This window comes from Fragaria vesca, linkage group LG3, assembly GCF_000184155.1.
Source record: "Fragaria vesca subsp. vesca linkage group LG3, FraVesHawaii_1.0, whole genome shotgun sequence".
NCBI classification, from domain to species: domain Eukaryota; kingdom Viridiplantae; phylum Streptophyta; class Magnoliopsida; order Rosales; family Rosaceae; genus Fragaria; species Fragaria vesca.
The window spans coordinates 20,315,207-20,329,328 of NC_020493.1; the positions used below are offsets into that span (position 1 = coordinate 20,315,207).

General features: G+C 38.4%; 2 protein-coding genes across 2 annotated transcripts; one reads left to right on the forward strand and one right to left on the reverse strand.

Moving 5' to 3' along the window:
* Nucleotides 1–5,060: 5,060 nt before the first annotated feature.
* Nucleotides 5,061–5,999, reverse strand: LOC101299171 (anthocyanidin 3-O-glucosyltransferase 5-like). The gene has a single exon (XM_004295959.1). It carries the CDS (start codon nt 5,997–5,999, stop codon nt 5,061–5,063), a length of 939 nt encoding a protein of 312 aa, XP_004296007.1.
* A 3,921-nt stretch (nt 6,000–9,920) lies between these two features.
* On the forward strand, nt 9,921–12,519 carry LOC101315218 (root phototropism protein 2-like). Its single transcript, XM_004294666.1, has 5 exons — nt 9,921–10,010; nt 10,112–10,181; nt 10,280–10,657; nt 10,746–11,471; nt 11,790–12,519. Exons 1-5 carry the CDS (start codon nt 9,946–9,948, stop codon nt 12,294–12,296), a joined length of 1,746 nt encoding a protein of 581 aa, XP_004294714.1. The 5' UTR covers nt 9,921–9,945; the 3' UTR covers nt 12,297–12,519.
* Nucleotides 12,520–14,122: the final 1,603 nt, after the last annotated feature.

Sequence of the window (14,122 nt, forward strand, 5' to 3'; positions counted from 1 at the left end):
TGATCGATGATGATGGTAATAATAACCATCGTTTTCTTTTGCAACTCTTTTTTTATAAATCTGCAATTTGAAGAAAAATAAATAAAGAATAAGTCATATAGAAGAGCAGTGGGTTGTTCTTGAACGGGGTGTGGCTTGACTTTGTGTTTGGAAGGTAGGCTGCTGTTGGGAGCTGGGACAGACCTTTGAGATTGTTAAATGTTTAGAAGCTGACGTCTAAGAAAAATGGTGCCAACTACCCAATGAGCGGGAGAGAGAATTGGGGGTCCAATGTGTCTATTATTTTCATTATGAATAATTAAACCCCAAAATAAATACAAAATTATTTTCTATGTTGGTGAATGGTGATGATCCATTTTGCATTTGCTTCTGTTTTAAAATGTGAAAATCATATCAGGCATTTTTCACTAGTATTTCAAAACAGACGTAATTTGTGATATTGTAAGCAATGGACGTAAAAATGATTTGAAGGTAAAAAGGAAAGTGTGAAAAGTGTTGAGAAATGGACGTAAAAATTGTCTCCCCGACTATAGTTAAAGATGTGGGATCGTAGGAAGGAGATATTCAACTGAAAAAGTTCTTGCCTAAAGTAAAGGAACAAGATTTGACTTGTGTTTATATAGTAAGCGGATAGGGTTATTTACTGTTTAAGTGAATAGTGGCCCGCCGAATTTACTCCTGTGTTTATCTTTTATTTCAGTTATGTCACTCCCTCAGTTTTTTCTTTATTTAAGTTCTGCCCCTGTAATTTTTCTTTTATTTCAGTTCTACCCCTCAGTGTTTTTATTTGAGATTTGCCCCTCTATTTTTACTTTTATTTTAGTTTTGACCCTCAATTTTTGTCTTTTTTTTGTTTTCCTACTCAGTTTTTTTTTTTGTTAATGTTATACGTTTGAGAAATTCTATTAACACATCCTTAAATACTAGATACATTTTTTTTTATACAAATTATATGACTTTGTGCCTTTGTGGGTACATAAAATTACCAAAAAAGACATTCATATCAAAAGTAAAGAAACTTAGTTGAAATAAAATATCTTGTTTAAGACGTTCACATTAACTATTGTACTTCAAACATTTTTCAATTTTTAGCTTGAATCGGTACCAATTTTTTGTCACCACATATGAATATTATACAATGGTTCCCAAGAATCGATTAATTTAGTTTTACACAGGATTGACCATTCTAATGCTGAAAGTTATGTTAAGGACTTTGGTGATGTATTGTCTTGTTTTGCTTTGATTCGGTAGACTTAAGAAATCTTGAAATCAATATAAGTAAGAGGCTCCTTGAGAAGTGAGAAGAAAATTTGGGTTCTGGCTCGAATTGGGTGAAACTTGAAAATGAAGGGCAATACCTCATTTTCTTTGAAAATTGAGGTCTCCGATGTCGGTATGAGAAGAATTGAAGTCAACATGACCTTGGTAAATTCACCCAATTCCCTTAAAAATAATAGTTTCAATAGATTTACGATACACGGTGCATGTGAGTCATATAAGCAGCCCGATCTTGAATAAAACAATAAATGTCATGAATTTTTTATGTTACAATGGTTCAAAAGATGTTAGGATGTGTCTAATAAGCATATCCAAACGGAAAAAGTATGATGTCTAAAAAAAAGTGAAACTTGTCAGAAACTAATGTGTTATAGCTAAGGGTTTTAGATTGAATTGGGTGAAACTTAAAATGAGGGGTAATACCTCATTTTCTTTGAAAATTGAGGTCCCCGATGTTGATATGAGAAGAATTGAAGTTAACACAACCTTGGCAAATTCATCCAATATCCCTAAAATTAAATAACAGTTTCAATAGATTTACAAGACACGGTGCACGTAAGTTGTTGAAGCCCGATTTTGAGTAAAACAATAAATGCCATGAATTTTTGACCATAAACTTTTGTGTTATAAGAAGGGCTTTTGGCTCGAATTTTGCGAAACTTGAAAATGAGGGGAATACCTTATTTTCTTTAAAAATTGAGGTTCACGATGTCGGTATGAGAAGAATTGAAGTCAACACAACCTTAGTAAATTAATCTAATATCCCTGAAAATAACAGTTTTAATAAATTTACGATATATGTTGCACGTGAGGTATGGAAGTGTTCATGATTTTCCATTAATCTTTTGCAGTCTGCAGACTGCATAAAACATAAGTATGATTAAGCATGCTAGAGTGCTATGAATCTCAGTTTGCATACATATATAATCAAAACCAATTGATATAAAAATTGTTTGTTAAAATAAGTATGATTATTGAGTAGGTGGCATGTTGATTAGAACAGATAACTCAGAAGATCGAGTACTTAAAGGTACACATATTAGCTAGCTAGGTGGCCATGACATGAGCAGATGAACACATGCAGACCTGGGTTTCAGTCATTTGTTTATATACACAATCCATTTAATCTAATTTGAATATAGTCGAGTACCTGATTAATTAAGATCAAGTATCATTGGACTAATCCATAATTTAAGTGGGAACACATATAGTTAGTGAGTCAAGTAGCATGGGTTGATAATTTCTGCATGACATAATCTTGTTCATCAGCCGTTAATGACCAAATGGCACTTGAAGCGAATTCCATGGTGGTATTTGAAGTCAAAGAATAGATAGTCTGTTCATCAACGCTGTAAGTTCATGTAAATATCTATATGTACGTATACAGTGAACATCTATTTATATCGAGCATCTCCAACAACTTCTTTATAATTTCTCTATAATAGAGAAGCAAAAATCAATGTTTCAAGTAATTTTTTTTCTCCAACTTCAACAGATTTCTTATTTTAGATATTTCATTATATCCCTTAAATTTTTTTCTAAAATTTGATAGTTAGCTGCAAATACGAGAAATTTGGTTTTCTCTCTCCTCACATATGTTAAAGCAAAACAACTAAAATCTTCCTTAAAATTGAGAAAACCAAGAATATAGAAAAGTAGTTGGAGTTGTTCTTATAAACATTTCATTATAAACATTTCAGTATCTCACCCAGGCCCGGATTTGAATAGAGGCACAAGAGGCTTGGGACTCAGGGCCCAAAAATCTAAGGGGGCCCAAAAATTATTTTTTTTATAGTTGTCCAAATTTTTTTTTTTTTTAATAGCTTTTTGGCTGTGCAATCTGATATGAATTAAAGACAACTATCCTAAAACAAAGACAATTACAGGTGATAAGGGGCCAAACCATCAATTACTACTTTAAATTTGTACCCATAAAAAAGTTAAAATATTAAATAGAAGCAGCCAAACACGATTAGGTAAGATATTTGTTGTATAGATAGGATTTATAATACAATTAAGATTACTAAACCATCAAGGTATTGGAATCCTATTTGCATAATAAGTATTTTGCATAAAAATTCTATATATTTTTGGATGTTATATGCTATTTTATATATATAAAAAAAAAATTAGGAGCCTAACTCTGAGAGTTCGACTCAGGCCTCAAAATCTCAGGTCTAGGCCTGATCTCACCTCACGTTTTGACCTCTTGTGCAGTAATTCAATGAATGTAAACAAGCCAACCATATCTTTCATCACCATTTTTTTTAATCACGGTTGAGATTTCAACCTAACTAATGTGATTACGAGTAGCTTTCAAGTAATTAGTCTTATCAAGCTTGATTTCAAAACTAATAATTAATTTGGGAGGTACTTTCGTGGATGGCTTTTAAATACGCTCTCATGGATCAATCACCTATGTTAAATAAACTTAACTAGAAATTCAACGATTTTGTGGCATGGGATCAGAAGCTATTGTTGCAAACTTTACTAGTGACGGAATCATGATTTGAATCTTAAGAGGGTCGAGATATAGAACATGACAGTATATAATATAATAATTAAATAAGCTATTCATCAATAATAATAAATTACAAAATATTGTAGATATATATAAGTAACATTGTCGTATTTCTTTCTATAAATTAGGCGTAATTAGTACACATTAAATCTTATTATTCTTTCTTTTTTGTTCTTTAGTTGTCATTGATTAAAGGGGGTTTCATGAATGAATTAACACCAAATTACCACAATTAATATGGGAGATTTATATGGTGACCGAGTGGAGATAGATAAGAGCGGGAGGGGGGGGGGGGGGGGGGGGGGGGGGGGTTCGATTGTATAATGTAGTTCTGCCCCTGAGCTTTACATAGAAAAAAACATGTATATGTTTATACAAATCGTGCAAATCAAGTCATAATCCTGACGATTTAACAAATATTAAGTATAAAAACATGTATATGTTTATACAAATCGTCCGAATCAAGTCATGATCCTGACGATTTAACAAATATTAATTATATATAGGTCTATTGTTGACTTGATTCGGATGATTTAACTTAACATTATAGGTTTAAGAGTCAAATCGTCAAAAGAACATGTCGCTAACTCGATCATTTGGCACTGCTGGCTTAGTTATGGGAAGAACCGCGAAAGCCTTAATTTCATACGAACAGCATATAATGTAGTTTGGCAACAAATAGGTGAGAAATGAGAAGCAACTAAAATGGCTGTCAAAGAAAATGCAACCCGATTACATGCGAATGTCTTACCAAAAGTGCAGCACTCACATGACACATGCATAAACGAACAGTGTGATTTGGCGGAAATCAAAATATGCAAATAAAAGGATTGAAATAAGAAATGGGCCAAGTATGCCTCTCTCTCTCTCTCTCTCTCTCTCTCTCTTATTGTTTTTCTTGGTACTTATTTCGTTATATGCTTTTGCCCTGAGACCCAAAAAAATGGCCCAAGTATGCCTTTTGAAGAAACTAATTTAAGCTGAGATACAGCTTATCAGCCCAAATTAAACTCAGAAATGGGCCGGAAATTAGAGAAATAGCGGAAAGGTAATTAATTAGGGTTAGCATTGTCTGCTGCGATTTGCAGCAGTAGTACTGTAGTAGCTCGATCAAGAACGAAGATTCTGATCAAGGTAAACCTAGTTCTCATTGGCATAATATAGTAGAAGTTTCAATGAAACATTACATGCATGGCAGATCATATTCATCATGAATGATAAATCACAAAGAATTTGTCGACGTGCTCCCACATCGATCCCATCAACTTGAACTTCCATGAGTTCCATCCCTCCACTCCATCCCCAAGCGACTGAGACACCCACAAGACAAGCCACCACCGCCCAAAGCCTCCGCCGCACTCCGCTGTATCTCCCTCACCCTCCTCCTCATCTCCTTCCCTTCCTCACCTTCCACCACCATCCTCACCACTCTCTCAACCTCACCCCTCCCCACAACTCCATCCTCTCCCGCCTCCGGCCACACCGCCACTCCCATCTCCACAAACGCCCTCGCATTCATCTTCTGCTCCGCATAAAGCGGCCACGCCACCATTGTCACCCCGTGCACCACGCTCTCCATCACCGAGTTCCACCCGCAGTGCGTCACAAACCCACATACCGATGGATGGCTTAACACAGCCACCTGTGGGGCCCACGTCTCCGTCACGAGTCCCGCCCCTTGTGTCCTCTCTAAAAACCCATCCGGAAAATACGACGCCGTAAGGGCACCATCACCACAACCAGCTTCGAAGAAGCTTCCGGAAGAATCGTTTGCTTTAGGACGTCTCGCCAGCCAGAGGAATCGTTTCCCGCTCAGCTCCAAGCCATGAGCCAACTCCGTCGTCTGCTCCGCCGACAGCCTCCCTCCGCTGCCGAAAGACACGTAAACAACCGAGTCACACGGCTGCTTGTCCAGCCACGTCAGCAACTCCGATCCCACTACTTCAGCCTCTTTGTCTTTGGTTAAGGGTCCGATGGGATGAACCGTCGGCGTCGGCACGTTGACAAAGAAAGGATGGTTTCTCAATGCGTTCAACGTCACCGGCTCGAGTTCTTCCCATGTGTTTACCAAAACGCCCTTGAGGAGCGGGATCCGGTTGCATAGAAGCAAGACTTCTGGGATCAGAAGATCAGGGACAAGGGCGTGCAACCCACAAGGGCGTGCAACCCGGAAGCAAAACCCTATCTTTGATTTTACCATAGTCTCCCTTGACCTCTGCATGAAGCGTAGGTAAGTAAGTGGTCAACGCCAAATGTGAAGCGGAGGCGGTCAAGAAAAGATACGTCGGGATAGAGTAGCCGGCGGCGGTTTCAAGGGCTTCGATGCAAAACGGATCGACGATCAGAGCCTTTACCGGTTTGTGCGAGTGTAAGTTGGCTAGCACCGACGGCAGTGAACGAAGGCTCTCTTGGACAATGTGGACGATCCGAACTATAACATTATCACTGGTTGACACATCAACATGAGGGAGTTGGATGACGTGCAGATCGGAAGGGAGGGTGGGGTTGTTGTTGAGCAGCTGAAGCTGGGCGGGTGGTGCGTCGGTGGTGATGGAGAGGAAGCTGACTTAGAAGCCGAGGTCGACGACCAGCCGTTTGGCTAGCTCGAGGAGAGGGGTCACGTGACCCATTCCCGGAGCGGAGAGCATCGCCACGTGCGGCTTCTGGGTGTCTTCTCCGTCCACCAGCGTCACCATGTCGATTATAGAAGAGTAGAAGACAGAAGTGAGAATACCAGAGAACTGGGTTTATATATGAAGCATACATGAAGTTAATCATGAACCGGAAAGCCAACAATACTAAACTAACAAAAGCTTAAGAATAAGTAAAGATGGAGTATAAAGTGAAGAATGAATAGTTCATAAAAAAATCCCAACATGTTCCTCGCGGAACCTAGGCTTCCACCAAGTCTTGTCTTCATCTCTTTTTCTTTTTATAAGATCCTAAGTCTCATGTTACTCAATCTCTCAATTCTCAATTATCACCCCACTACTGCTTATGTATAATCTTGAAAGTATGCAAATATAATTACCTGCAAGAGAGTCGGAACGATTCGAGTTAACTTATTCTATTTGTAGGCGAAGAGACTCTATAAAATATGGTTACACATAGCATATTAATTTGTATACAATTACAACTTTAAATTTCTTATTACTCAAAATGAGAACCTAACTCTTTGTCACAAATGAGAAATCATTGTTAGGTACTATATGAGATGGTGGTAAGCATGGGGCCTTAAAATGATAGATGTTATATAAAATTTGATATCACCTAATTAGAAGTTTTAGCTAATCTAATACCACTAGTCATGCATCCACAAAAGCTTTCCCTTAAAAAAAAACCGAAGCCATGCCAGTGCGCTTTACTTGTGCTTGAAGAATGAAGAGTAACGAAGACAATTAGAAAGATGAATATAAAATCACAGTAACATCAGGCAATGGCTATTGGCTAGCTGGACCTTGGCTTCATGGGCTTGTCCGGTGCTTGTAAAGCACTTGTGTCGCATGTCCATTAAAACTTGTCAAAAGGCCCTAATCGGATACAGTGAACATCTATGCAGGAACAGTTCACTATGGAGTTGGGTACAGCCGATTATTACTTATAGTCCGGTGTCAATGATGACCTACCTTCCTAAATAATGGACGTGTAGACCTCGACGTCTTGTTTTTCTGAAAGAAAAAGCAAGCAGAGAGCTACTAGGGTTGTATTCCTGTCCACAATTTGGTTTCAGCAACCACGCAGAAGGGACCAACCTCTCTTCCTTACCACCACAAGTTACAGCTTTCAGATTCCCACAATTATATAGACTGTCTACTCCCACATGCTCTGCCGAGACCATCGTCTTCACCCTAACTTCAAACTTTGATCACCCATCTAATCCATATCACCTTCGTCGTCATCATCGATCATATATGGTTCATGCCTAATATTCGTAGTGCTCGAATTGTCCTACACTCCTACATTGATCTACAGTTTGTGGGAATATGTCTCCTCAAAAATGTATCCTGGTGAGATTATTGTAAGTGTTTGCATAATTTGATGTATAATTATACGTGTATCTGTGAGATAATCGTGTTTGATCGATATTTCCATGATCCATGCCAGTTGTAAGTACTTTTGCAAGGAAACTTCGGCCTGCTTTCAAGGCAAAAAAACTCAAAACAGAACATCCACCCACCAGAAAGCATGTGCACAAACTCCTGTGAGTGTATGTATACCATACAACGCTGCACAACATACAACGCTGCACAACAGACTCTCTCCTTTTGCAATTGTCGAAAGGAGCTAGCAGTCCTCTCATGTGTCATACATACTCTCATTGAAAATTAAGCTTTGCCCACACACATGAAGTAAAATAAGATTGAGATTGTTACACTGTATTTTCAAAATATATTTATATTTGGTCTAAAAAAACTTTATATAGCATTTCGATTTAGAAAGATTTTAGTATTTTCAGGACGATGTTGAAATCAAACAATCAATGTAAAATGTCGAAATCATCATATGATCCATGAAAGATGTCGAAATCTATGACGAATTAGATCAACCATATAATCATGGTTCGTATTATTCATATATCTATCGATCAATCAGCCCATTAAAATTCAAACCAAAAAAAGAAAAAAAAGGGAAAAATACCAACCCATTAAAATGACCCCTGTATATCCAAAGTTCCAAATACGGAACGATCCTTAAGTTGGCGGGAACAAGTTCCTTTCACGTGGAAAAGTATACGCCAGTTGTGAACTCATGATTGGTTTGGTTTGGAACAGATTAAATCCCGTGGGACCTGGATTATCCTGCCTGTCGTCTTCAGGGCCAACATGTAATCTATCTTTACCAAATGGGGCCCTTCGAGGAGTACAAAGTTCGACTACGTGATGACGTGGCGGAAAGAGCTCCAGTTCTTTTTGAGGAGTCGTAGCTGGGAAAACTCCTATCCACTTGTTACTCGAGTGGCCGAGATTTGCCCTAGAACACCAATCACGACCCAATGCATCTCCCCGAAGCGTATACTCTAACAAATTGCTTTATCCAAAAAAAGAAAAGAAAAAAAAGATAAAAGCATTGCTAATGATGGAAAAAGAGAAAAAATGAAAACATTAATCGGCCGACACAACTCACACAAGATCAAAGCCATCTTCTCTTCTTTATGCTTCTCTGATGTGGTTAAGTTCTTTCTCTAGTTGCGGTCTTGTACTGGCTTTAAAATTTTGGTATGGATCAATCACACCGTGAGTTACCAAGTATGTGGTTTACTTATCGACTATAATATTGATCGTATTTTTATTGATCTTTTAAGTTTTTTATGATAAGTCGACATCGTATCAAATTTAGCCTTTGTTAAGTTAAGAAAATCACATAAAACATGAGAGATCAGATAGTTTGACGTTACCAATTGCTAAAAGTAGAGAAGAAGATGCAACATGATTGAAGTTATAACACTTTTTCACATGAAAAGGAATAGCTTGACATGTACAACTCGGGGAAGAATTAAACTCTATTTATGATCCAACATTATGTACACAACAAAGTAGTTATGCTTGAACAAAAAGGCAGGAGAGCAGATGATCCTTCACGAGGGGATTAGACTCATTGAACTTAAATAGTTTAAAGACAGGTGAACATTTTTGAGTGTGACTATGAATCTGAAAGTAATAACTAATCTCGTGACTTTATTTCGGTTAGTGTATACGTATGCATGAATTATATTAGTCAATCTTACATCTTTTATTATAATGTTCAATCAAGTATTTTTTATGATTTGAGTTTAATAAAAAAGAGATAATTCACAGACTTACTCCCTGCCCGTTGGTTTATGGCTTGGTCTCTATCCTTATATCATCACCTTCATTCTCTGATTCTTCTTCTTTTGATCAAATCACAGGTTCTATTTTGTAACAGAGTGCAAATTAGGATGGAATAGTGACAATGTTCCATAAATATACAAATGAAAGTACAGTATAGAATTATCTTGAACAAAAGGGAAAGGGCCAAGCTAGTCATCATACAAGAGAGATGAGATCCAATTATCTTATCCCAAACATTATGGTTATGGTAAATAAACCTCTTTATGTAACACAAATGTGACCCCCTATTCTTCTCATACCACACACCTTCTCCTCTACTCATCCAAACTCTCCCATATGGCCTCTCTTGCCCAAAATAACAGCAGGCGCCTTTCCATAGCCATGGAGCGAACTGGCCAATGGTATAACAAAGCACCACTCAAAACATCAATGTTTCGTTCTGTGTATAGTTAAGAAGTTCAATTCTGAATTACTGATCATGATCCTGTGCTTTGTTTTACAGGATTTTCTCTCAAGATATCCCTGCAGATGTAGTAGTCGAAGTTGGCGAAGCCAATTTCTCATTACACAAGGTACCACAATCGATCAATACTCCGATAATTTCTGTGTTGATCGATATTATGCTTATGTTCATGTTAAGTTCAACAAAGAACTCGCTTCTGTGTAACAGTTCATGCTAGTGGCCAAGAGCAACCGAATAAGGCAACTGATACTGGAATCCGACGAACCAGACCTGACCCGAATCAACCTCTCCGACATTCCTGGAGGACCAGAGACGTTCGAGAAGGCAGCCAAGTTCTGCTACGGTGTCAACTTCGAAATCACAGTCCACAACGTAGCTGCTCTCCGATGCGCCGCCGAGTACCTCCAAATGACTGATAAGTACTGCGACAACAACCTCAGCGGCCGTACAGAGGATTTCCTCACTCAGGTCGCCTTGTCCAGCCTCTCCGGCGCCATTGTCGTCCTCAAATCGTGTGAAGGCCTCACTCCCATGGCTGAGGACCTCAAAATCGTTCAGAGATGTGTAGAAGTGGTCACTTCTAAGGTACAAAATTGGCTGTGAACAGTGACAATGGATATCTAATTAACTTTCTTGCTTCGTGGTTGTATATCTAATACATGGTTGTTTACAGGTTACAATAGAGGCAAACTTTCCGAGCAGAGCGCCGACGAACTGGTGGACGGAGGAGCTATCTATTTTGGACATTGAATTCTTTGGGAGAGTTATAAAATCCATGAAGCAACGTGCTTCGAAAACTCTCACCGTATCGAGCGCGATCGTTACATACGCAGAGAGATGGCTCCGGGATTTGATCCGGGACCACTCCGGCGCCGGCACCAAGGCCTTGGACTCCGACGACTCCGACGTCAGAGTCCACCAGCGGGAACTTATACAGTCCATAGTGGCTCTCCTTCCTTCCGAGAAGGCCGCTCTACCGATCAACTTCCTCTGCTGCCTTCTTAGATCAGCGACGTTCGTCAAGGCCTCGACGGCAGCCAAGAACGAGCTGGAGAAGCGGATCTCGGCGATCTTGGAGCACGTGACAGTCGACGACCTGCTGGTGTTGTCGTTTACTTACGACGGCGAGAGGCTGTTCGATCTGGAGAGCGTGAGGAGGATTATATCGGGGTTTGTGGAGAGGGAGAAGAGCGTGGCGGTTTTTAACGCCGGTGACTTCAGAGAGGTGTGCTCCGCTGCGATGCTTAGAGTTGCTAAGACTGTGGATGCGTATCTCGGCGAGATAGCCACCTGTACCGAGCTTAGCATATCCAAGTTTAATGGCATCGCCGTCCTCGTCCCCAAAGGCGCGCGTAAAGTCGACGACGATCTCTACCGGGCCGTTGACATATACTTGAAGGTAAATACATAACTTTATGTTCTTTTTACTTTGTTTTTATGTGTTTGAGAATCACTAATCATACAATGCAATCCTCATAGTCGGAGTAAATTAAAATGTTCAAAATGTAAAAGTGAAGAGTGTCACGATAGTTGGTGATTAGGTGATTTAGGTCCTCAATTGGAGAAAGTATGGATCTTGTCCTGTAATGTACATTCGGTCACTAATTGAACAAAAACTTTATGCTCAATCTCCCTTAGATTTCGGGTGCCAGCGCGGTACTAGTGGCTGGTTTGAGATTTGATCAGCTAATCTAATTAGCTAATTAATGATGTGCAGGCTCATCCAAACCTTGATGAGATAGAGAGGGAGAAAGTGTGCAGTGTAATGGATGCGTTGAAGTTGTCGTACGAAGCGAGATTGCATGCTTCGCAAAATAAGCGTTTGCCGGTACAGATTGTGCTGCATGCGCTCTACTACGACCAGCTCAAGCTAAGGAGCGGCGAAGAGGAGAACGAGACGCAAATTGATGCTGCATCGACGAGAAATCAGGTACAGGCCGACGTGTCGTTGGCTAAGGAAAACGAGGTCCTTAGAACAGAGCTACTGAAGATGAAGATGTACATTTCAGACATAAAAAAGAGTGGAGGTGGTGCGGGTGCAAGTGCAGCGACGACATCGTCTGGGAAAGGCGGTGGGGGGCCGAGAAAGCCGACATTTTTCTCGTCGGTGTCGAAGAAACTGGGGAAGTTGAATCCCTTCAAAAATGGGTCTAAGGATACTTCCAACATTGATGATTGTGTGGACGTTACCAAGCCTAGAAGAAGAAGGTTTTCCATCTCTTAATCAAGTTTGTTTTAAGCTTCTTCAGTTCTTCCTACTCGATTAGTAACTGTACATGTTTGCACTTTGTGGTGGTGATGTTTTTTTTTTTCTTATTCTTATTTGTTCTCTCTGTTTTTTTTATATTTTTTTATTGAGATTTGTTATCTGAATTTTGGAGCACGCTTGCTCAATTTGTGTAGTGATGAATATATATAAAAAATGTCTGCTATGGATGTATTCTTGCGATGAGTATTTATGTTGTTGAGACACCAACCAAGTGAGTGTGTTGGCATGTGGAACGATTGGAGGCTAAACTAGAGATCGACTTAGAATTTTCCTTGCGTGTTCTTGGAATAAAAGAGAGAATCAGAATTCACTTTGGGTTTTCTTGGAATAAAAGAGAGACTTAGATTTCTCCATAAATAATTATCGCAGTTTCCATATTAAGATCGATTTACAGGATGAACTACTTACTATCTACGTACGTATATTAACGCTATTGACTCTTTTCCTGAACAAAACATGCATGCACGGTGTATCATTGGCAATAAAATGTTCATATAACTTGAACTTCGAAGGCACTAATACCCTTCTTGTAGGGAAAATGATTCTAGGCCTTATTAAGGCCTAAGATTTTAGGCCTTAAATCTATGTGGCATGCCAAATCACTTAGACACATCACATATTAAAAATCTTATGCCATGTAATACTTAGGTATAAAGACCATCTTACCATTTGGTCCATTTCAAACAATATATGACTAATAAATTTCAGTTTTTCATTAAAAATAAAACTATTTTAGATTTCCTTCTTCTAAATATCTAATTAAATATAAAAATATAACATCAAAATAACAATATATTATATATTTATAATACATGTATATTATAAAAAAAATACATGTATATTATATAAATAATCTGTATGTAAATCATTTAGAGAAATTATTTGTATATAAATTATTTTTTGAATGAATTATAGAAAATTTTGATGAATTATATCCGAAATGCATGTATTATTGATTCTTGTAGTAAACCCTAAAGTAGTGATCTTTCGTATTCATGAAGGACGGAAAAAGATACAAATATTAGTTTTTGAGTTTAGAAATTTAATAACCCACGATTTAATAATCTTCATTAGGATCATTGTATCATTCAAGTGTAAATTATCGATAGGTGTCACCCTCTTAAGGTTATATGAAAAAAAAATTATAATTAATTAATTAACAATAAATCATGAATCAATAAATAATCTTTCAATAACCTTAAGAAAATATATCCCGTAGAAAGAATCTCGGGTTTCCACTGGATTTGCAGTTTGGGATTACGGGCAACGGCTTATCGGTACTCATCTCTTTGACTCGGAATCTATGTCGACATCTCAGCAAACGACGGCGATAGTGATAACGGAGGTTGCGGCAGTAGTTTGGCTTGGTCTTGATGTTGGTGGCTATATTAGAGTAGATGATGATGTTGTAATTTTAGCTTTATTTTTAGAGTTTACCCTCTTTTATTCTATTCATGTGGATTTTTTTTTAAAGGGTTTGAAATCCAACTAAGCTGGGAAGTTCAGCCCTACGCCCGGTTCCAGTTATTTTATTGAAAAAAGAGAAACAAAATAGTACATAAAGGGAGAGGGGGACATAGACCAAAACCTCTCCCGAAAAAAGAAGAACAATACAAAAACCTGTGATCTACTAAGGACAAAGAACAACGAAGAACACATTTATTTATGTGGATTGGACTGAGTGATAAATTTATCTAGTTATTGTATTATGGGCCTTTTTGATTTCTACTGGGTTTCATCCCCTTAGAACTATAATTGCGGCTATTGAGACCTTCAGATTT